This window comes from Drosophila nasuta, chromosome 3, assembly GCF_023558535.2.
Source record: "Drosophila nasuta strain 15112-1781.00 chromosome 3, ASM2355853v1, whole genome shotgun sequence".
NCBI classification, from domain to species: domain Eukaryota; kingdom Metazoa; phylum Arthropoda; class Insecta; order Diptera; family Drosophilidae; genus Drosophila; species Drosophila nasuta.
The window spans coordinates 44,562,663-44,586,771 of NC_083457.1; the positions used below are offsets into that span (position 1 = coordinate 44,562,663).

The 24,109-nt window shown below is 36.7% G+C and overlaps 2 protein-coding genes and 1 long non-coding RNA gene across 4 annotated transcripts; 1 reads left to right on the forward strand and 2 right to left on the reverse strand.

Moving 5' to 3' along the window:
* Positions 1-1,496: 1,496 nt before the first annotated feature.
* LOC132793282 (uncharacterized) lies at positions 1,497-3,856 on the forward strand. 2 transcript variants are annotated; one of them, XR_009633107.1, is made up of 3 exons: positions 1,497-2,004; positions 2,063-3,686; positions 3,764-3,854. It is a non-coding gene; the product is annotated as an uncharacterized LOC132793282 (long non-coding RNA). The 2 variants fall into 2 exon arrangements; XR_009633106.1 differs by having other exon boundaries at positions 1,499-2,919; positions 3,021-3,686; positions 3,764-3,856.
* Positions 3,857-13,506: 9,650 nt separating this feature from the next.
* Positions 13,507-14,967, reverse strand: LOC132790850 (uncharacterized). Its single transcript, XM_060799587.1, has 2 exons — positions 14,874-14,967; positions 13,507-14,807 (listed from the first exon to the last, which is right to left on the reverse strand). Exon 2 carries the CDS (start codon positions 14,760-14,762, stop codon positions 13,566-13,568), a length of 1,197 nt encoding a protein of 398 aa, XP_060655570.1. The 5' UTR covers positions 14,763-14,807; positions 14,874-14,967; the 3' UTR covers positions 13,507-13,565.
* An 827-nt stretch (positions 14,968-15,794) lies between these two features.
* Positions 15,795-16,785, reverse strand: LOC132792736 (E3 ubiquitin-protein ligase RFWD3-like). Its single transcript, XM_060802192.1, has 2 exons — positions 16,572-16,785; positions 15,795-16,496 (listed from the first exon to the last, which is right to left on the reverse strand). Exon 2 carries the CDS (start codon positions 16,466-16,468, stop codon positions 15,866-15,868), a length of 603 nt encoding a protein of 200 aa, XP_060658175.1. The 5' UTR covers positions 16,469-16,496; positions 16,572-16,785; the 3' UTR covers positions 15,795-15,865.
* Positions 16,786-24,109: the final 7,324 nt, after the last annotated feature.

Consider the following 24,109-nt stretch of genomic DNA (forward strand, 5'->3'; position numbering starts at 1 on the left):
AATGCAGTCCAGAATAATAGTTAATTACTATAGACTTCATTTAGATAGTTTCACGCTCAGTTTATGCATTTTGCAGCCCCTATTTAAATAACTATTTAACTCAGCATGGTTATTACTGTGGCCTTTCTCTTTGAAGCAGCTTTCATTCGCCGCTGCTCAAAGCCATAAAAATCACTTTCCTAAATCAAACATCTGCACATAACCTACAAGTAAAGCCATAACAGCAAATGTACCGTAAAACAAACATGTATCCAGCACTTAACCATATAGAGTCATATATGTACAATACAAAATGTATGGATGGATGGATGGATGGCTGTATGGAAGTAGAAGAAAGCACTTTGTAGAAATGCCGGCAGAAAAGCAACGTCAGCAAGCAGCAACAGCAGTAACAACAACAACAATCGCGTCATAATCGTTTGTAGCGACTAATTTATGATCTTAATGGCGTCTAATTAACACCATTTTCCACAATTGAAAGATTTTCCATTAAATAAAACACTTTATGGAATTGCCCAGCAACACGCAGTGTGTCCATAGACCGTGCTCTCGTACTCTCTTACAGCTACAGCTACAGTGGCAACTCATCCGCATCCACATCCACATCGACATCGAAGTTGGCCGCTTCTCGCTCCACTGACCGCGTCTCCTCTCTGGGCACGGCATTCGCGGAAGTTCTCCACCTCAAATGGAGCAAGGCAGCCATACACATACACACATACAAAGAGAAAACTCTAGACCAAGAAGTGCAAACAAAGCAGACCCCAAATCAAGGGACAGCAACTGCAACGAGCTCTGCCCAGGAGCAGCAGCAGCAGCGTTTGCCTCAACTGGGGACTGCAAATTGACGGCGCTGCAGCAAATGGACAAAAGTCGAAGGCGATTCTTAACGCATGAATGGCAAAGGCGGCACATAGAACAAGAAGCTACGCAAGAGCTGAAATGAACGACTGGCAAATACCCTTGCAAAGCAGTCAAATGTCAAGGATATAAGCTGTTTTTACAAGGCTTTTATTATAAGGTATTTCAAATACTTCAACAAGGCAAAAAAAAAAAGAAAACAAAAAAAAATTATTTACTATTTCGAAAAAAACCATGTCGAAATTAAACATAGAAAATATTTTCTTTAATCAATAACTCTAGAATAAAATTCTTATTTCACGAATGGTAAAATAGTAAGTAATTTAATATGAATCCATGTCAAAATTAAACTAAAACGTAAATTCTCAACTAACAAATTCTAGAATACGAGATTGTGTTTTTACAAAAATATACATTTTAAAAATTCACGGAAAAAAAAGTGTCTGAACTGAACCCAGAACAAAGAATTTCTAATCAAGGACAAACACAAACATAAATTTTAAAAACTCTCGGAAAAACAATGTAAAAATTAAACCCAGAACGAATAATCTCAAATGAACTGCAAACATTCTTGAATTTAGATTACTTACAATGGATACAAAACAAATTTGTTTATTCTTTCAAAATTTTCCAACTGCTCTTGAGTATGCTTTGAAATACTAATTGAATAGTGAGTGAAAAACACCCACCTTTCTACAACACTTTCTACAGGGTATTGCGAACGACGAATAGAAATAAAAAGTGTTTGGGCAAAAGCATTTGAAATGCATTTCGTTGGTTTCTCTCAAGAGCGCCAAGAGCGAACCCAGGGGCAAGGCAAAGGTTGCACTTACCCAACTGTCTGCTGACTGTTGGGTGTCCAATCGCTTGTGACGAACGATCCGATGCGATCTCTAAGTCAACGACGACGACGACGACGACTGCGGCGGCGGCGGCGGAGTTACAGTCACAGCTGACAACTCACTGAGCGCGCAATGATTAATCGCGCAATTGTCCAAAGAAACGGCAGCTAAAAAGATACAGCAAACAGATACAGATACATTGCCACGATAGTGAGCGACCGAGACAGACAGATAGACAGACAGAGAGACAGAAAGTACGAAACGCCGAAAGACAGCGAGAGATAGAAGAAGTAAATGGTCGGTACGTTTTTTCTGTGCCCTTTTTCTGCTAGTTTTACGTTTTTAATTGCAATCAAAAGTGTTGCCGGAAACCATTTACAAAAGCTGTCACCAGAGTGCGGCCGGCCACTTTAATCGGAATCAATCAATAGAATCGACTCAAATCGATCAGCAGAGTCAGTTTACGCTCTGATTGAAGGGTTCGAACACATTGCATAATGCTGCTTAAATGCTTAAACATTTGCCCACGCATCAAATGACCCGCACCCGCTTTAGGTCAACCAGTTGGTTAACCCTAAAAAGAAGAGTGAAAGAGAAAGAGATGGAGCAACACGTAGCAAGCGTGGCATGTAATTGTATGTACATTAAAGTTGCTCCAGCTGATTAAAATTCCAATGCAACATTCAGTTCGATTCTTGTTAACATGCAGCTGGACCTGGAGATGGGGCTGGGACAAGGCATGTCCAAAATGTGGCACCTGCAGCACCACCATCACCACGTTTAAGGTCTGGCAGCTTCGAGCTTATCAGCTGCATTGCGATCAATCGATCGCTGAGCCAACGACGATCAAGCATAGAAAGTGATCGTTGCAAAAAAAAACGAAGCAAATGAAAATGTCGACAGAAAAACTAGAAGAAAATGTTGCTCAACAAGGACGCAACATGGTCGCCGAGACATTCTAGCAAAACGTCGCGTTCTCAACGATCGCATCGACGGATGGCCAACGATCGCCGGCGGTGACATCTTGTCAACTCGCAAATAAAAAAAAAAGGAAAACAATCATGATCAACAAAATGCTGGAAAGCTGCCTTGAGCCCTGGACTAACCATACCCTGGACAATTCTATTCACGGGCCACGCAGATCCAGCCTAGCTAACGATGATCATCATCTAGCGATCGTTACAAACAGGCAGCGGCAGCTATTGACAGCAGCTTGGTAGGTTCACACATAAGTGAGGCATCATTCAAGCCGTCAATGCAACCGATTAAAAGTCGAACACACATTCAATTTTTTTTTTTGTTGCTTTTTGTTTTAAGGAGTTGCACACACGCCGTTGATGGTGGCCGATCTCTGTGTTGATCGTGTCCAACTCTTGACATCGGTCACCTATCACCTGTCACCAGAGAGCCATAATCAGGCCAAATATCACAGTTCGCTTCGAAGTTGGAGGCGGCCAAATCTGAAGATCAGACTATCAATCTTCAGCGCTTGTCACCGTAGAGCAAACAGATCAAATATCAGCAGGGCGGCTGGTAACATGAGAGTGGCCTCAAATATAACTGTTGATTGAATTATGATCGAACTGATAAGGAGAAGAAAAAAAATAAAGAGAATCACATACCAACTTGGATGACACATAATGTACGATATAACAAGTGTGTCAAGAAGTGAACAACTGACAATTCCAGCCAGCCAAGTGATAAAATTCTCTAAAGCAGATTAACATAAGAAAAGAATGAGCGGAGTGAGCACACACATTGGATTATTAGAGAAAGCTGTTTAGGATCCAGAAATACGTATAGAAGAGTTCTAATTAAACGTAATAAAAATAGCTTGGTTAAACTTAACTTTGAGCAACTAAAACCATTTTAGTTAAAAGTTCAATTATTCTTGAATTTGATGCTTACTTTTATATCAGTTTATTATATAGCATTTTGCTGAAAAGATTGTACACTCTACTCTTCATGTTAATAGATGTTCAAGTAAGTAATATCGAACTAGTACTTTATGCTCGTTAAAGCACAATAAAATGCTAAGCTCTTACCGTTTAATTTCAAAGCGATGCACTCGACGAACAGAACGGAGGCACTTTAAACTGCCCGCCTGCAGTTGAGCTGAAGAAGAAGAAGAAGTCGGTGTAAATCGTGTAACCGCTATGCAGTGCAACGGTTATAAACCAGCTGGCAGGCTAGTTACCGATTTATTGATTTTAATTGCAACCTGAGACATTTATATGCTATAAGAATGCGCAAAAGGCCCCGAAACTGTTAACAAAATTCATTGCAAAACTGGCTACCAGTGTTGCCGACTCTCAGAAATATGCCCAGAAATTTGAGTTATGATTTTAATTATACGAAATTTCGATGAAGGCATTTTGTTAATGGGCTCTTAAGCTTAAAGATTGATAATCGAAATTTTATAGATCAGAAGTTATATGTGGAGAATTTTGTTATATTAGAAATATATGTAACTACTAGATTGATTTTGTATATATTGAGCTACATATAGTAGTGGATTTTTTTTGACAATGATAATGAAATTTAATGAATCAGTTGGATGATCGTAGTCAGTTATATATCCCGACAATTTCGTTATACATATAACCTATTTATATACAAATGTATTTAAAATATGTATATGAAATCAATAAACTGCTTTATATATAATATAAAATTATGTGTACTTATGGGCCTTGGGTAAACGGTTAATAATGAAATGAAATAGATCAGAGGTATTTCTAGATTGTTTTTCTATTAAAATGTATTTATGCTGACTGACTAGAAGTGTGCACGTTGGCAAAGATGGCAACACTGGCAGTTCGTGCCTGACAGTGGCCATAGTTTTGGACAAGTTGAAAACAAATACGAGTAACACAGCCAGCGAGCAAAGCGGGGCACAGGAAAAGTGGCAGAGGCAGTGGCAAGGTCTTGCTTGGCATTCAGACAAGCCCAAGCGAGGTTCAAGTAATCAGGGAAAAGTGTGGGTAGGGGAGAGGAGAGGCGATGGGATCCCACAGAGCGTGGGGCATATCATGACATTTTATTGTGTTGTCAGACGGAAAAGTGCTTATTACGCATGCGCGACAGCGTTCGCAGCGACGTCGCGACGTCAGCGGCGCTGCTTTTAATTGTGGGGTGCCTGGAATACCTGGAAGAGTCGCCGTACCCGAGGCTGAATCCAAAGAGACAGAGACTGAACCTGAAACTAAACCTGGAGGATTGGCGATGTTGGTTGCTTGGTTGCCTGGTTGTTTACGCTAGCGATTGTTTTACAAATTAATATTATTTTATGATATCGCGTTTGTTTTGCTAATTGTTGCATGTGTGGCGCAGATAGCATTTCAAGCCGCCAGCTAGTTGAACAGCAAGCAGTCAGAATAGACTTCAAGACAAACAGAAAGACAGATAGAGAGTCGAACAAACAGATAGTTGGGATATGTACTCGCATACTACATATATAGTGAGTAGAAGCAACCGTCCGGTAGCCGGTGCATTTTGACAGTTTTACGAGCTCGGCCAGCGTTGAAATGAATACTTGCTAGTCGTCGGGAACGCTTTAGCCTGCCAAGTCCCCAACCCCCTATCCGCACTCCTCTCCACTTCACTTTGTGAGTTGTGGCCATGTCCGTGGCCAAGGAATGTGGCAAGCCACCCAAAACATAGGAAGCTTCTAATGAATGCGTAGGCCAGCCACAATAAATTGATGCCGCATGGAAAGAAAAGCTAATTTTGGACCAACTTAACGAATGCTCCTCACAGCATCTAACTGACAGTTGGCATACGATTATTAACTTTAATGTTCAATAGAATTTTTAATCTTTGAGCGAAAGAAGAGTGGAAAGAAATTCAGTTTTTTATTTGATTTTTCTCTGTAAGAAAGCTTTTCATTACTGTTTTAAACTTGTGATCATTGGTAAAAATACAATTAAAATTACACGAAGATTCTAGTTAGTGAAAAGAAATTTGTAGATCTAATGAAGATAGGGGAAAAAATCAATATTTTGTTTAAGGTTTATTGAATATTTACTTTATTATTTTTAAAAGATGAAATTATACATAAATCATCACTGTGGACAATCATTAACTTTTCCGATCAATTGTGTAAACAATTCTAATATTTTAAGTTTTTTTTTCTTCTTAAAACTTGAAAATCTCAAATCCATAAATTAAAATTCATGCGTTTTTTTCACTTTACTTCACAGACGAATATTAACTTGAATGTTTAATAGACTTTTATGAGAAAACTTTAGTACAGAAAGAAAGAAGAAAGCTACAGTGCTCGACTGTGAGATCGAATTAATACAACGCAAAAATACTGAAATATGCAAAATTCTATGTTTCTGGTATATTGATATAGTATCATAATATACCATATTGACAGCCAAAGCAACTAAGGCCCGTAATAATAAGGCGTTCTTCCTATACAAAAGAATTTCTTAACTTCTACATTTTATCTGATCGCAACAAAATTTACAGAAATCATAAATAATATAGTTATTATTATATATACCAAAATTTACGCCTGTTATTCGATTTTTTTTTTCAATTTGCCAACTAAATCTGCATTCAATTTCCCAAAAAATATCGCATCTCTTTTAAAACCTTGTGAGACACTCTAAAACTTAAAATAATTGTGATCAATTCGCTCTTCTATCATTAGAATAGACCACAAGTCAAGCGTAATTTCTTGATAACATTTTGGGTTTGTTGTCTTCCTTCTATTCATTATTTGATTTCCATTTCAATGACAACCTTTTTCGGTAAGTTTTCACACTTTGCTTTTGCCTTAATTGTCAAAGGTTGCCCTTATCTTTATGGCAACAACAACAACAGCAACGACAATGCTAGCAACAACAAATTGAAGGAGCCAGTAGACAGCTTGGCTGCTACGAAGGGCAGCAGATCCATTGATACTCCAAGCAGTCCGAATAGTCCCTGGCTGAACTGTCAACTGTCAGTCAGAGTCAAAGACAGAGTCAGAGTCAGAGTTGGTCGTCTGTTGTTTGTTGCATGCCCCCTCTCCGTCTCTCTCCGCCACTCTGACAAGCAACTGGACATCAATATGTGGCACTCACTGGACTCTTTTTCTTTCTCGCTTGTGTGTGTTTGGAGCATGTTTCTTTTGCCTGCTGATAACTGATATTTGACAACTTTTGATGTGCTGACATTGACAGCGGCAGGCGGCCCTCAGTCTGGTTGTGCACACTCTCCCTATGTGTGTGTGTTTGTTTGTTGTATCGAGCATTTAAGAAATTGGACAGCTGCCTCACAGAGCGGCATCTGACGCCAATGCAAAAGAGCTATGAAGACTTTTTTACTTTTATTTATAGTCGATAGCAAGCGCTTAGTTCTCGGCTATCATCGCATAAGGATAAACCATCAGCTCAAGGCAATAAATCTCTGCATTATTTATGACCAACAGTGCTGTAATTTGTTTTGTTATGCAAAAATCTCACAGAAAAAAGCGACGAAAATGCAAATTGCATTTCAATGCGGAAGGAAAATCCTTCAAAACAAAAAGTCTCAAAATTCTATGATTTAAAGAAACAGAAAGAGATATTTTCCGATAGCTGTAATCTCTGTTAATGTTTTCATATGAGCTTTGAGTTTTGCCTGGTAGCTTAATGAAATTGCCAAGTTTAGCATGAAAACATAACAATAAACCCAGTTTTTTACTCCAATACGTGTGACGTGTTATTATGCCGAAAGCAGGAAGGCGCAACAGGCTTTCCGGTAATGATTATGACGGTTAACAGAGCCTCCCCGCGGTTGTAATATGAGTTGAGGTGAAAAACAGAAAAACGTTTCATTGAAATGAGCAACGATCGAATTGTGCCCCAAATGAACTTGTTTCCATTGCAAACAGCAACAACAACTTGCAATTTTTTTTTTTTTGGTTTTTGTTGGTTGGATCTTCGAAACTGGAAGCTTTAATACTTTGTTGGGGTCTTTGAAAGCCACCGCATCAGCGTTTAACGAGGTGGTCAAGATTGTGCCAAAAAAACGATGGGTAATTACAAGACCAAAACTGTGCGTGCTCTTTCACATACGCGAACTCGTATTCTCGGGTTGAAGGAGGGAGGGAGTGAGGGAGCAGGCACTTGGGGCATGCCGTTTAAGTTGATGAATATGAATTTTGTGGCAAGTTTTATGAGCTACCAGGGAGAAAATCAGCGGCAGCAGTTGATTGCGCTTGTCAGAAGCAGCAGAGAACCCCAAAGAGTTTCGACTTAATTCTATGTAATGATTTTACTGTGCTAGTTGCAAGTACAGTGAGACCTAGATAAAGTGTAACGCTAACTAAATTTATTTATTAGCATTCTAAATTGTATTTGTTCCACACTTGGCTTTGTTTTTCAATACATAATGTTGAAATATAAACAAAGACCATACTGCAGTATAGTAGAATATTAATATAAAAGCATTAAATGATATTTAAATTGCAATTACTGGAAATTAATTAATTAATTAACTTAAATGCATGGCACATAAATGCACATTACGGATTATTGCACAATTTTAGAGGCATAATACAGCATACTGTAGATCAAAGCACTTAGAAGATAAGTGCATTAAATTATATGTAAATTGCAATTATTGCAAATAGTTTAAGATAAATGCATTGCACATAAATGCACATTACGAATTGTTGCATAATTTTTAAGTAAGCATATATTTTGATTGGCAGTCATAATAAAATAATATACAATCTATTTATTTGTCTAAACATCAAAAAATACTAGTGCTTATTCAACATAAATAGAAATAAATTTATTGAAATGAATGCAGATAATTGCATAATTTATTTATAAGCACTTATCGATGTCAAACTTTATTTACATTTGTTTATTTATATTAACAGCCAAGTCATATTACTTAGTATTATGTAATAACATTCATTATCGAATAACATTTCAACAAATCAAGGCAAAGCGTTTAGTAATGTTATAAAAAAATAGATATGTATATACTACATTCACAGTCTCGTTAATTATAGCCAGTTAGCACTGTAGCTGAAAAGTTTTTCTAATTATAATGAGCTTTGGGCACGAGCACTGCTAGAAAGTCAACCTAATTATTAATAAACGCCAACGTTTGCTTGTCATTGTCAGTGGATGTGGCACAGTGGTTGCTGCTACTGCTGGCTCCAACTTCCCACTCACTCTATCTCTCTCTCTCTCTCTGTGTCTCACTCGCACACACACACTCCGCTGGGCCGTTGTTGATCACTCCCCCTTGGCGCGCCAACTATACTTATAGTGGCTGTCATCATTTTAATGCCAACTCGTTACTTTATTTATCATCAACATCATTTCGAGCTCAAGCGCTGACAAGTAGACAGTAGCCCCGGCAGTAGCTGCTGCAACTACATACATACAACGACTACTCCACTTAGAACCTAGAGGGACGCCAACCGGAGGAGGGCAACTTGTACAGCGGGGAGCGCCACCAGCCCAGCGCCCGTAACATTGACTACGGCGCAGATAAAAGCCTTTCCATGTCGCTTCAAATTTAAGTTTTCAATTAAAAAAGACATAAACTGCCAGTGTGTGTGTGTTTCTGTGTGTGTGTGTATCTATGAATGACGTAGCGGAGGCAGCGTCGATTGTAAAGTAGTTTGACTTTGACACAAGCGTCATAACTGTTTTAGTGCCGTGCAGACAACGCAGCACCACAACAACAACAACAATAACAACAAACGCAGCAGGAAGACTACAACAACAACAACAATCTTAGGCTAGGCACTTGCCAATGAACTATAGGAAATGTTAAAACTGGAGCTGTACACCTTTTGAACCTGCTCTGATCTCTGCCGATGCCACAGTTCTCTTACTTGGGCGGAACGAAGTGGAAAATGGCACAAAGGTGACAGCGGAAATGCTGAAAACGAGCAAATTAGAATGCTCTGCAATGCAAATTGAGTGAAAAACTTGTACTAAAACTAAGTGCTCAGAACTCTTCAGATGTTAGTGGTAATCCAAATAGAACAAAGTTAAATTAAAACAAGAAAGAAAGTTACAGTCGAGTGTGCTCGACTGTGAGATACCCGCTACCCATTTTGAATTAAAGCAAAATATTGCGGTATTTTTTTTTAGAATATGTCAAAATACGAACATACTAAAAATATACCAAATGGTATATTTGGTATATCGATATAGTACCGCATTCAAAACATACCATAGACGGCACAATATACCAGATTGTCTGCCAAAGCAACTAAGACCCCTAATAACTAGGCGTTTTCGCCCATTCAAAAGTATTTCTTTAATAACTTCGACAATTTTTATCTGATCGCAACCAAATTTGTTGGAATCATAACTATTATAGTAGTTATTGTATATACAACTTTTCGCAACTCTAGCTTTAAAATTACGCTTGTTATTCGATTTTTTTGATTTGCGGAGGCGGAAGTGGGTGTGGCAAAAATTTGAAACAAACTTGATCTGCGTGCAAACATAACAAATGCTGTCGAAAATTATAGCTCTATCTCTTATAGTCTCTGAGATCCAGTGTTTCATACGGACGGACGGACAGACGGACAGACACACAGACGGACAGACGGACAGACGGACATGGCTAGATCGTCTCGGCTGTTGACGCTGATCAAGAATATATATATACTTTATAGGGTCGGATATGCCTCGTTCTACCTGTTACATACATTTCCTGTCGGCACAAAGTTATAATACCCTTCTACCCTATGGGTAGCGGGTATAAAAAAAAAGCTGAAGGCTTTAGAGATATGTGAGTGTTTATTTCAATAACTAAATAATTAAACAAACAGATTACAGATGCATATGTAATATTTATGTTAAGAATTAACTTTATTAAATATTGCATTTGACGTTGTTTTACACTATTATGGGTGTTTACATGGACCGCAACTTAAGGCAAAGGTTGACATATTACTTCATAGATATTTGTTATTTTACAGCCAAGCGATTGAATATGAATTTTAATGTTTGCAGAAATATCATATATTTCCTTTTACATAAGATCTAATAATATAACAGAATATAGTAATATTATACAAACTTTAAGCTTCAAGTATAAATCGATTTAACTTTTTTGTCAATCAGTTCATCAGGTCATCATCATGCTTTTAGCTCAAAACTGGCAGCTTATAAACTTTGCATTATAAATACATACAAATCAGGCGCTGTTTTACTTTTGTTCATTTGCATCTAAAGATGAAGCTGTCAATCTCACTGTTTTTTATTTTGTTTTGTGGACAACAAATTCACGTTTTTATTATTGTTTCTCAAAGTTGAACAAAAAGATGTGAGGCGTCGCTGAGAGCATTATCATTTAGGGAAAAGTTCAGCAAATGTGTAGCATTTATCAAGTTTTATGACTCCATTTGGACCCTGAGTGCTTGTTGGTTTTTTTTTCTTTCTTATAATATGTCTGTACATTATTTTCTTCTTCATCGTTTTTGTTTTGGGGGCGCCCCAATTTGCTTGATATGCAAATGACAAAAAATTGTTGTTTTCAACACATATTTTTGTAAATTTTATTGCCTAGCTTTACCCAAAAATGTATGCAAACTGGACACTGTGAAACGTTTTGGCTATTTCTATGATAAAAGGAAAAAAAGCAAAGTATCTATAAGCTCTCCGGGCCCATTGTGCGGGTCTGGGAAAGTGTGGCAAACGGGGCAATTGTATGGATTTTCATAGTTAGACAACGGCATTGGGAATTCACTGCGGCTGGAGATGGGGATGGAGTCGGAGATGGAGCTGTGTATAGCTTGTGCTTTGAATGGGCCTTGTGGCTGATTTTGAGCTGAAAAGATAATGACAATTATTATCGCTATTATCGCCAGCATCTGTTATTGTTTGCCGTTGTGTGTTGCTGCCACTTCCTAGACCTGAAAATGATATGCTGGTGCGTTCTATGTAGTGTATTCAATGCCGCCACAACAGTCGCATACAAATTGGCAATAACCATCAATTGGCAGCAGCAGCAACAACAACAGCGACCAAAGCCATTGCCAAAGGTGACTATGTTGTCTGCTTCTTGTAGCCGTGTCGATGTTTGCATTAGAATGAGCTAAACCAACTCTATTGAGGAATGCCGATTACAGTTTAACGCAGCCATTGATTTGCTTTCTTTGTTGGTTGCATTTTCTATTGCAGATCGTGTTGTGATCAGCGGCCATAATTGTATTTTCGGCATTTATTTTGCCCGTTCTCAATGCAATTTGAACAAATGGCACTCGCCGCAACAATTTTGCAGCTTGCAACTGCATCCGGCGCATTCAATGACCATTGTTTTGTTCCATTGCAATCGCAGCTTCTGTTGAATCGGCTCTTCAACTATATCGTAGTATGTATATAGCATTTTCAGCTTATTTTCTCTGCACATACATAATTGTTGACTTCGGTATGATAATTTGTTAGTATAAAACATTTGCAGAATGTACAACTAAACTTTGGATTTTGCTGCGCTTTCAGCTGTCGTTAAGACTTGAAGATCAACATACATAAAAATATATACATATACATATATATAAAAAAAAGTAAACGATAATTTCAGCAAAACTTACTTAGAAAGGAAAAACAAAACCCTTCTCATATTGAAAGACAATTAAATGTTCAGAAGTAAAAATAAAAAATTGGTAGAATCCTCTTTTGAGGCAAGAGACAATATGGTTATTCAAAGTTTTTAACACAAATAGTTATTAATTATTCAGGTTGATTTAAGAAATTACAAATAGCGTGGAAACAAATAGCGTATATCATTTACTGAAACACGAGTGCGACATTCTGGACATAAAGGATTTCTGCGCAAACATTCTCGAACGCATGGATCACCGAAAAGATGACCACACGACAACGCTACCAAGCGATGATTGGAAGTATTGAAAGTTTCCATACATATGCAACAACAAGCACTCAATTCCAGACGCTCCTCGAGAGCCTTTATTTGCCGCTCCTTCTCCATGCATATGTTTTCTCCAAGATCCAGCTTCTGGCGCATCTCATTTATTTCTCTTAAATGAATTTCTTCTTGACATTTAATAGTGTCCTGCAATTGCTGTCGCATTTGAATGTATTCTGGATTTTCACAAACACGGAAAATATCTTGCGCCAACTTATGGCATATATCATCTTTAGCCTCCAGCTGCTTTCGAAGCTCATTCACTTCTTGCAAATGCAGCTCTTCCTGTTCCTTAAGTTGAGTAAGTAACTGTCTGCGCATTTCTATAAATCACAATTGATTTTATTATCTGTAAGTACATACATTTTTTTGTGAAATAAAATAATAATAACTCCCGCAGTCTTACATTTCCAAGTATTAGCTGAGCAATGTCATGCAACTATGCAAACAATTTAATGTTGTGCTGTCAAAAAGCTCGATGCTTAGTTTTATTTTTAAAGTATCGAGTAGTGATGGCACGATTAATCATCTGATACATATTAATCGATTAATTTATTTCAATTAGCGATTTAATTGTATCGAAAAATTGGTTTCGATTAATTGAATCATTAATCGATTATACTACAATTGCTGGACCTTCGCTTCAAAAAAATATGTACATTTTCTTGATATTTTGGCGTTGGCTTCAATAATGAAACACATAAGGAAAAAATTGACGGCACTTTCAGAAATACATGAAAGTAGTTAGTTGCGATAGCTTTGTACTCTTTTTCGCATTGTTTTGTATCGTCTTGAATATGTGCCATATTTTGTTGATTTGAGGCAAGAGAAAATATGGTTATTCCAATTTTTCAACACAAATAGTTATTGATTATTCAAGATAAACGTTATTCTTTCAAAATAAAAGTACAAAATATGGTTATTCAAATGGTTCAACGTAAATATTTATTGCTTAATTATTCAGGTTGATTAAAGAAATTACAAATAACGCGGAAACACAAGGCGCATATTATTTACTGAAACACGAGTGCGACATTCTGGACATAAAGGATTTCTGCGCAAACATTCTCGAACGCATGACTCACCAAAGAGATGACCACACGACAATGCTACCAATCGATGACTGGAAGTATTGAAAGTTTCCATGCATATGTCACAAGAAGTACTCAATTCCAGACGCTCCTCGAGATCTTCTATTTTCTGCTCCTTCTGCAAGCATATGTTGTCTCTAAGATCCAGCTCTTGGCGCATCTCATTTATGTCTCGTAAATGAACTTCTTCTTGACATTTAATAGTGTCCTGCAATTGCTGTCGCATTTGAATGTATTCTGGATTTTCACCAACATGGGCGACATTCTGCTCCAACTTATGGCATATAACATCCTTAGCCTCCAGTTCCTTTCGTAGCTCATTCACTTCTTGCAAATGCAGTTGTTCTTGTTCATTAAGATGATCGAGAAGCTGCTGTCGCATTCGAATGTATTCTGGATTTTCACCAACATGGGCGACATCCTGCTCCAACTTATGGCATATATCATCTTTTGCCTCCAGTTCCTTTCGAAGCTCATTCACTTCTTGCAAATGCAGCTCTTCTTGTTCCTTAAGATGATCAAGTAACTGTTTGCGCATTTCGATATATTCTGGATTCTCATATACTTGGGATATTTGCTGCTCCAACTGGTGACATATATCATCTTTTGCCTCCAGTTCCTTTTGAAGTTTATCGATTTGGAAATGAAGTTCTTCTTCTCCAAGTTCTTCGTCTCCTAGTTCTTCTTCTCCAGGTTCTTCTCCAAGGTCCTCTTTTTTCTGCATTTTAAACAGTTTACGCTCTAGTTTAAAACATTTGTCATCCATTTTGACCAGCTTGGTCTGGCATTCATAAATTTTGGCCAAATCAAGTTCCGCTTGACCTTTGAGATCATGGATTAATGTATTTTGATGGCGACATATGGCAACTTGGGTGTCCAGCTCCTTTTTAAGCATATGTAATTCGTGATTCAATTCAAACTTGTTCTCCTCAGTAATAGGTTTTGGATCGTCCAGTAATTGCTGATTCTGAGAACCCTCAGGCTGACCCATTTGCAAATTGGCAGCCGCCTCTTGCAATTGTTTGAGCCCATCATCTAATTGTTCGGCCATCATATTTAAAATAGCTTGTTTTAGATCTTCCATTTTTTTTGTTTCTTTTTTGGTTTGCTTGGGTGCTGATCTTATTATCTGTAAGTACATAAATTTGTTGTGAAATAAAAAGCTTTGTATCTATGCTAATTCACGCAGTCTTACATTTCCAAGTATTAGATGAGCAATGACGGGCAACTATGCAACCAATTTAATTTAGTGATGTCAAAAAGCTCGATGCTCAGAGTTTCATTTCATAAAGTATCGAGCATCCACGTGCTTGTCGATATCGATTTTGATAATTCTTAGGTTTACGACACTTGCATACCCTGTATCGACCTAGGGCATCTGCTTGATTGATGCGATTCTAAGATGCAAGTGTTCTTTAGGTATGCAAAAGATCAGGGTGGAACACGAAAAATATTAAAAGCAATAGAATCAAATCATCCAAAAGAGTAATTTAATAAATTATGTGCCACTAAGGGCAATCGAAAAGTATAAGATTAAAAAAATTAAGTTTATTGTTCATTTATAGATTCTACTAATTTTCATTTCCCATCATATTAAGCAACTCGTTATGTTGATTTGTTTTAAATAAATCAAGTGATATCATTCATGCCGACGCATTTGATCTAAGTAAAGCATAAAACATATGTACCATTTACTTAAAAGATGCAAATCTGTGATGCCAAGTGTCTACACTATCAGTTTAGGTGTGAACAACTTAGATAGAATAAAGAATATCAAAATAAAATAAATGAAAACAGAATAAAATGTAAGAAATAATAAAAAAATGTCAAACTTAAGTAATTGATTTTATTATATTTGAGTGATATTAAGAAACTCGCATTGTTTAATCGGTTGTTCTCAAAAAAACTGCAAACACGCATCGATGTTCTGATAAGATGATTCATCGCACCACCGATAATTCTCTTGGAAATCATAATGTTACCAAGCTAATTAAATTGGTTAGTCCAGGGAACTTAACAGATATCGAATTTTACGAAAACGGACGGAATTTGACGGATTACCATAGTGATTGCTAATCTAATTCTATTGACGTGTTGGGCTCATAAAAAAAGAAAATAAACTTGATAAAATTTATTTAACATTTTCAACTGAAACTGAACATTAATAATAAGAAACCAACAAAATTATTATAAAGGTCTTCCGTAGATATATCGAATATCTTTTGGATAAGCATTAGCTCTGCAATTGGGACACACCTCTGCCCTCTGCAGATAATCCCGAATACAAGGCTCTCCAAATAGATGGCCACAGTGCAATGCTACTAAGCGATGGTGACCGGTCAATGTCAATGGATCCAAACATATGGAGCACGATGTATTCCGCTCATTGTCTTCACGTAGGCGCAACAGTTCATGCTCGAGCTTCAAGCATCTTTCGTCCTTTGCCTCCAGTTCGCTTTTATGTTGTTGCTTTAGTTGCTCTATTTCACGCATATGGGTCTCCTCTTGATTTTTAAGATTATTCAATACTTCCTCACGCAATTTGTCCATCTCCAATATTTGATTCTGAAACTCTTCAGCTTGTATATTTTGAATGGCTGTGAAATTAGCCACTTGCTCTTGCCACAAACGGTAGAGATCGTAAAAGCAGTTAATGTTTTGCGATCCAAATTCTACCTGTTGATTTGCAACCTCTGGCTTAATCTGCAACACAAGTTTTTCGAAAGTTGCAGTTAGCTCTTTAACTTGCTGTATTATTGTAGCCAAATCAGTTGCTTGAATATGTGCCATACTTGTTGCGTTGGGTGTTGATGGTTTCCTGGAATTTCATTTAATAGTGTTTTGCTAATTTAATTTTCTATACAAATAATTGTAGTTCGGAATAAATACTTACTGGAGAGTTGCAATCTTCAAAAGTCCCAAATTATTGCAACGCAATATATACGATATAGAATGTCGATGGCTTAAGATCGATTTGCCTGATGATTCCCGATGAATCGATTATTATGCAAAAAAGGTTGAATATGAATTTTAAAAAGTGAGTTTTGCTTTAACATTTAGAAATGTCAATTTGATTTCAAAAGTTTTAAGATTCAAATATGCGTATATCTTATAAAAAATAAGCTGCCGAACATGCCTACTATGATCCTCTGAAACAATCTTTTAAATTTTTGAATTGCGTTATATATTTAATATCTTTTTGTTGGAATCATCAAAGTGTAAATATTCTTAAGACGATTTTTATTTTGAAAGCATCGATTGAAGTTTTAAGCAATGCTTTTAAAAAAATATCTGGCAACTCCATTCTTCAAGTGAGTCCATATCAATTATAATTTCCATTCACGATAATCATTATTTATTAATTCTCGGTTAAGTAATTACCAATTTTATCATGTTGATAATAATATAATTAAATTTGAATTTCCAGATGTCATCCAATGAATTTCTTAAAACATTTTACATGGATTGTAAATGAATGTGCAATGACTGACTGGCGTTTTATTTTTAAAAAGATTTTGTAAATGGCTTCAATGATACGAAATGCATTAATAATAATGTGAAGGATATATTAGCCGATGTGCGGAAAGGATTTCAACTTATAAAGTATGCAATTCGCTATGAATATGCAAGATGTTAAGAATGCAATCGTGACGAGAAGTTTGTAATGGACTGACAAATGCTAAATGGTTTTTCATTCTAATAGACAATTCATCAATTCATCGCCCTTTAACGGACTGTCAACTGCAGTTGTTTGCCTATGATGCCCCCTTGCTGTTGGTGTTGTTGCTGCTGGTGTGTAGCTCCATTAGCCATCAGTATGAGAAGTGGCAACGCATTGCCTAGGCCCAGACTCGAGACTGTGACTGAGACTGAGACTTGGGCCCTCGATAATTGCGCTGTCACTTGGTTGAAGACATGGCAATTTGTGGGCATAAAAGCGCGCAAATTTGTTATGAGTTCTTATTCTCTGGTGCTCAAAGCTATGGCTGGAGCCAAAGTTGATGCTGATGCCAACCTCATGATGAAATGGAAATGCGAGCAAAAGCGAGAACGAAAGAGAGAGAGAGAGACGACAACGATAACGACGACTCCGCAAGTTGTTTGCATTGAAAGCCATTTAATCGAGCCATCACACTGTGGCACGCTGTCTTCTTCCATCCGCATGTCCAATGCCACCATTTGTTGATTTATGAAATACTTGCTGCAAATGAAAATCCATTGGCCAAGTTGGAGTTGCAGTTTGTGTTCCGAGTTCGGCTTCGGATTGCCGGGCCAACAAGTTGCCACAGCATCTCGGAGCTGTCCATGATCACGCGCTAAGCAGCTAAGAGGCGTTGCACATAATTTGCTTTGATCTGTTTCGCATTTGGAGAGCTGTCAACTGAGGCAAACGGCTGTGCTGCTCTCTGTTGGATACGCCAGACCGCCCGGACAATAGAGGACAAGCTGTTTCTTATTCGTTTTTGGCGTAGGTTTTAATGCCAATTGGACAGTTTTTTGCAATCAACTTGAGTGTCAAAATTAATTTGTTATAATAACAAATTGAAAGTGGCCATAAAATGCACTCGGATTAGCATATATGAGTCGCAGCCATCGCAGCAGCAGCTGAGAATCGAGAGGTAAGTCTATAGTTTATTCTCATTTGGTTATCGATATGGATCTTGAGCTTTGGTTGGGAAGGAGAGTGGAGGGGAGGCAATCGGCCCTCTCAGTGCTCGCTTTAAAGTGCAACAACAACCAACTTTATGTTAATTTCATGACGTTTCAGATTTACACACAACATTTTTGTTGATTCTCCAATTTGTACCGACAAAATCTAAAACAAACACTTGAACAAAAATATGAAAGCGCGTCACGTTTAAAAATTTTTAAGTGGTTTCAGCCAAATGAATAATTTTTTCTTGTGTGTGGTGTGAGACTCGAGGCCCCGCTCTTAAGATAGACAGAACTGTAACAGACTGGAGATTAGTGACTGAAAAAACTAAACAAAAAAAATTGATGTTATGAAAATAAAAAAACAAATCTTCATACTTTGAAATGTGTAACAAATTGCGCTGAATTCAATTCAAGCTGCGCCCAGCCTTGAGTCTTGTATAGTTTTTTTTGTTTTTGTGGGCATCATCGATTGTCATTATCAGCGTGATAAGCCACCGTGATGATGCCGCACTGAAGCGATGTGCCATGTGCCCCCACAAAAGTTCTCCGATTCTTCTCCAATATTCTCAAATCTCTCAGCAGCCAGCCAGCCAGCCAGCTTCTCCGTCATCTCGCTGTGCATTGCAGCTGTCAGTTTGGCGGTCAGGCTACGAAATACTTCGAATGCACTTGAGACATTTCTCTTGAACTTCAACGCCTGCCACGCCGCTGTCAAAATATTTCAATGGGAGTTCGTTTTTTTTTCTTTCAATTTCATTCCATTTTTTTTTTTTATCAATGTGTTGGGGCTTCGGGGTATGGTTCTGTGGCAACTTGTTGTGCGGTCTCTTGATGAGATCTCAATATGACGGCTGTCTGTCCGCATTGTGTGTGTGTGTGTGTTTTGGTCTCGCTGCAGTTTGTTAGACAAATTAAATCTGTTATTTTCAATTCTCCAATAAACAGACACAGCAATAGCAACAACAACGACAGCGACAGCGACACAAGCCGAACGATAAGAACTTGCTTCTAAGTGAAGTGAAACTTGTTCTCTTGCGGCTTGGTTATGGCCATGCCCAGAGAGCTGCATTCCCATGTCGCGCCGTAACCACACGTTGATCGGGATCGAAGAATCGGGATCGGGTGATCGGATGATCGCGCACAGCAAACAGAAAACTGCAAACGGCAAAACATATTCTTGTATTTATAAGGTTTCTGTCATTTCTGTTAAGGATTGAGTTATTTGCCTGGCTACGTACCACATCCACATCCACCACGTTTACAACACATCTGTGAAGCGTCTACCCATGTGCCTTGGGGAGGTTGTCACTTCTTCTTCTCCATATGTTCGACTCGGCATCTACCTCTTCTTCACTTTTTGTTTTGGTTTTTTTGTGATATGTGTTCGCATGCAGAAAATGCGGTTGTTGTTCATTGTAATGCGATACTCTACGCATTTGATTGCAAGATAAGGTCACAGGTACGCCAGCTCACATAATGCAAATATTTGTATAAATCATAGCTTGAAATTTTAATGATAACACAATGTACATGAGAGACGCCGCACTCGCTTTTTTTTTCCTTTTACAACAGTTTCATATAAGGAGTGTAGATATGAATAATGCTTAGCATAACGATATGGACACAAAAAGGGAAATGCAACTATGTATACTTAAAATATTTTGACTATTTAAAGTAAAAGAACACAAATGTGTTTTACAAATATTTTTAACAAAGGGAAGTCTATAAGTTCTATGGTATATTTTTAATGTATAAGTAAGTCAGCCAAAAATAGATTTTTATATATTTCACTATTTCTTCGATTGTATTTAAACTTTCTTACTTTTTTTTCGTACAATAAAAGTAAGTAAAATCATGATTTAATCTGATTTAAAATAATAGTTGCTAAATGGAAAAAGTCTAGAAATAATAATTTATTGTTAATTATTAAATTCAAAAAGTATGTCTTAATGTAAATATTTTTTTTTTTTACATTTTTCGTGAACCAACTTTTGTTTGAATTAGTTTGTTGAGACTTTTTTTACAATTTATTTGTTTAACTATGCTTTTACCTTAATATTCGCTTATGGTCTTGCAGAGAGCTGAGAAGTAAATGCATTTGTGTAATCACTGAATCGGTAACTGTATAAATATTTAATTGCTATTCGATAAGCACAATATGGTGTAATAATAAAAGTAAAACCAACTACCAAAAATCTCGATCAAATTGCAATTACAGTAGATTCTGCAGCTCTGGTTGAGAACACTAGACCAGTTTTTATTGACATAGTGTTATCATAACTAAAATCATTTGCATGCTGCCGAATGGCCAGCAACAATAACAGAGTGTCGCCTGGCCAGTCTGGTTGGTTGGTTGGCTGGCAGACCAAAACATGAAAATTCAATAAGCATAAGAATTTCAAATTTACGATGAAATTAACAATAATATTGCAGTTGTCCCAATGGGCGCTGAGGGCGAACACGAGATGCAACTCCAATGTGAATTCGAATGCCGTGTGCAACTGCAGCTGTAGAAATGTTGGGGACACCCCGTTGCTTGACTTAGACTATGAGGTATGACACCTATAGGGTAGCTTGAGTACCCTGCTTTTTTCTTAAAATTGTATTAAGCATAATAATGATTTACTTTGTATACGATATTGTAAAGTTCTCTTATATGAGAACAATCAGTTGTTGTTGCTGTCATAATTGCTTTAGTTGATAATATGGTATATTTTGTACTCTATGGTATATTTTAACTGTAATTGGTAGTATTTTAATTAAATATGTTTTGTTGCTGTCTGTCTTTATTGATTTTGGTATATCATGTACTTTGTGGTATATTTTGTAATGTAGCTTTTAGTATATTTTGACAAGGTTAGCATACCGTTTTCTTTTCTTTCGGTCTTAATTTCTTTATTTAACAAAATGGTATATTTTGCAATTTATGGTATATTTCGACTGTAATTCGTAGTGTATTAATTTGATATATTTTGGTGCTGCCATTTCTATTCATTTTAGTGGAAAATATGTTAAATTTGTTCTTTATGGTTTATTTTTTAATAAAGCTTTTAGTATATTTTGTAATGTTTAGTATACCGTTTTCTTTATGACAAAAATTGGTGGCTGTTATCTTAATTGCTCTAGTTGACAATATATTTTGTAATATGTGGTATATTTCGAATGTAATTGGTAGTATATTAAGTTGATATAATGCTGTATATGGTATATTTGGCACTTTATGGTATATTTTGAAAAATACCTTTTAGTATAATTTAGTATATTACTGATAATTCCGCACGGGTATCTCACAGTCGAACACATTTAAGTGTAGCTTTCTTACTTTTTATTATTATAGCCTAATGCATTTATTTAATAAATTCATATACTACACATCTGTATGTAGAAAGCGCAAAAAGAGGCAAATGCTGTACAATGCCTGCGGCATGCACATGTGTCTTAGGATGTAGATTGTCCGACTGAGTCTCGACGACTGTGTCAGAGACACGCACACGGAAATTGGCAGTTGAATGGGATTGGGAATGGGAATGGGAATGGGCAGCCCATTGGGTCGCGCATATGGTTGGGATTGTAAACAATTTTATGAGCTCGCTTGCAATAATCTACGCAATTTTATTGACACTTGGCTTTTGTGTGTGTGTAATTCATGCGATTGTCTCTGGCGGCAAGATGCAGTAAGCTGAATTGCTTGGTGGCCCTAAAAAAAGAAACGAACTCTAGAATCAACTGTAGACTTTCTCCACTGAAAATCTCCGAATCTATCACATCAGGCTGATAAGCTGGCGAGCTGGCGAGCTGGCATCGACTGTGTTGACATGGGGAAATGCTACAGGTTGTGTCCCCATTTAAGTGGATAACAGTTAACAGGTACCCAGTTAGAGGTGGCCCTATCTGATTGTCACCTAACGTTTGACTAATGAACAAAGAATGTTTGCCACTCTCGTACATTCAATTTCGGCACCGACATCGCTATTGGAGAAGGAACAGGAGGAGGAGGAGGAAAAGATTTCATTTCGACAGTAGCCTCCTCTGCTGTGGCAGGCCATTTTAGATAACCCTATCTAAATGTCAGTCTTGAGTAAAACAAGCTATCTGTTTATGGCATCTGTGCTACTTAATTGAGCCGCAGCCAATAAACGAGAGAGCTCTGAGAGCCAACTGCTGTAGCTCAAGCTGTAACTCTATTGCTGATGATGGCCAACTGCTGGCCATCCATCGAGCAAATATACGAGTATATAAAATGCTTTTGCATAATTAAAAAAAAACACGAACTCCGCACGAACGAAACTTTACTCAATTCGCCGGTCATGCTGTCATTTTCAATTTTAATCGCTTGTCATAAACTGCAATCGCATTAATTTCCATCGCTCGACATGCAATTATATGTAAATAAATATTTATTTAAATTCCTATTTATTTATTCACTGCATTTATGGCCCAGGCTCGTAGCTCGAAGCACAGTTCTCGCATCTCGCATTTATTCTATAAATTAAAAACCGTATTGCAGTTTATGACTTGTATTGATTTAGTGCCATTTTTATCACAAAAAAAAAAAATGTGGCAAACAGAAGATATACGAGCAATTCATGTGCAGTCGAAAAGAAAATCAATAATTGAGTATTTTCATAAATAATATTTTCGATATAATGCATGATTTGGCAAAGCAATTTTAGTGTCAGTTTCATGCACGCTTTGCAAATATTGCACAATTGCTGAACATCAGTTGGTTTAGCAAAAAATAAATACATTTCAGAAATAATTAATTTTAGAAAAATACAGTTTGTTGGTTCTGTTTGAAAAGAGTTTTAGTTGAGCTTTCTATTTATTTCTGCTTCCTTTCTCTTTTCTCAAGCTTATTTTTGAACAGAAATGTTTAAAGCCTAAGTAAATTTAAATTAAAATAATTTTTATACCCGCTATCCCTAGTCTAAAAGGGTGTCATACATTTGTGCCAAACCAAATTGATACAGGCAGAAAACACCATTTAATATATAGTTGTTTTCATTAAAATAGCAGTGTGATATAAAAAATCATTTGGCTAAGCAATTGTCGTGTCAGATTCATGAACGGTTTGCAAATATTGTATCGGTGCTTATCAGATGATTTAGCAAAAAATTAATATTGTACATTTCATATATAATATTTTAGAAAAATACAGTTTTGTCACTAAACCAAATAGAAATAATTTAGATATAGTTTACTATTTATTTTTACCTCCTAAGACTAAGAAAAATTTAATTTAATACAATTTTTATACCCGACATGCCTATCATAAAAGTTTGCCATAACTTTATACCAAACGAAAATGTAACATGCAAAAGATATCATATAAAATCTATTTGATCAGCGAACTATTAGATTTCGATAAAAGGCTTAGAATTAAATCAAGAAATCATTTTATACGGCAAAAAAAAGGTTGACAATGTGTATGGTATGTTTAGAATGTAGTAGTATATTCCAAATATAGTTTCTCAGTTACATTAGTATTTTTCGGTATAAATAGTAGTTTTTTTACTTGCTTCACGTACCTTTAGTTCTCACACAATAACAATCTTTGTTCAATGAAGTGAAAGACAATGTTTGGAGTTTTAGTTCAGCTTTCTATTTATTTCAACATTCTCTCTCCATTCTGAAATCGCTTTTTTCTTAACAGAAATGTTTAAAAACTAAATGGGTTTAATTTAAAAGAATTTTTTACACGTTTGCTTAGTTCTCACATTTTGAAATTAAACAGCATAATTATTAACCTTTAGCATTTTCACGCATGAGATTGAT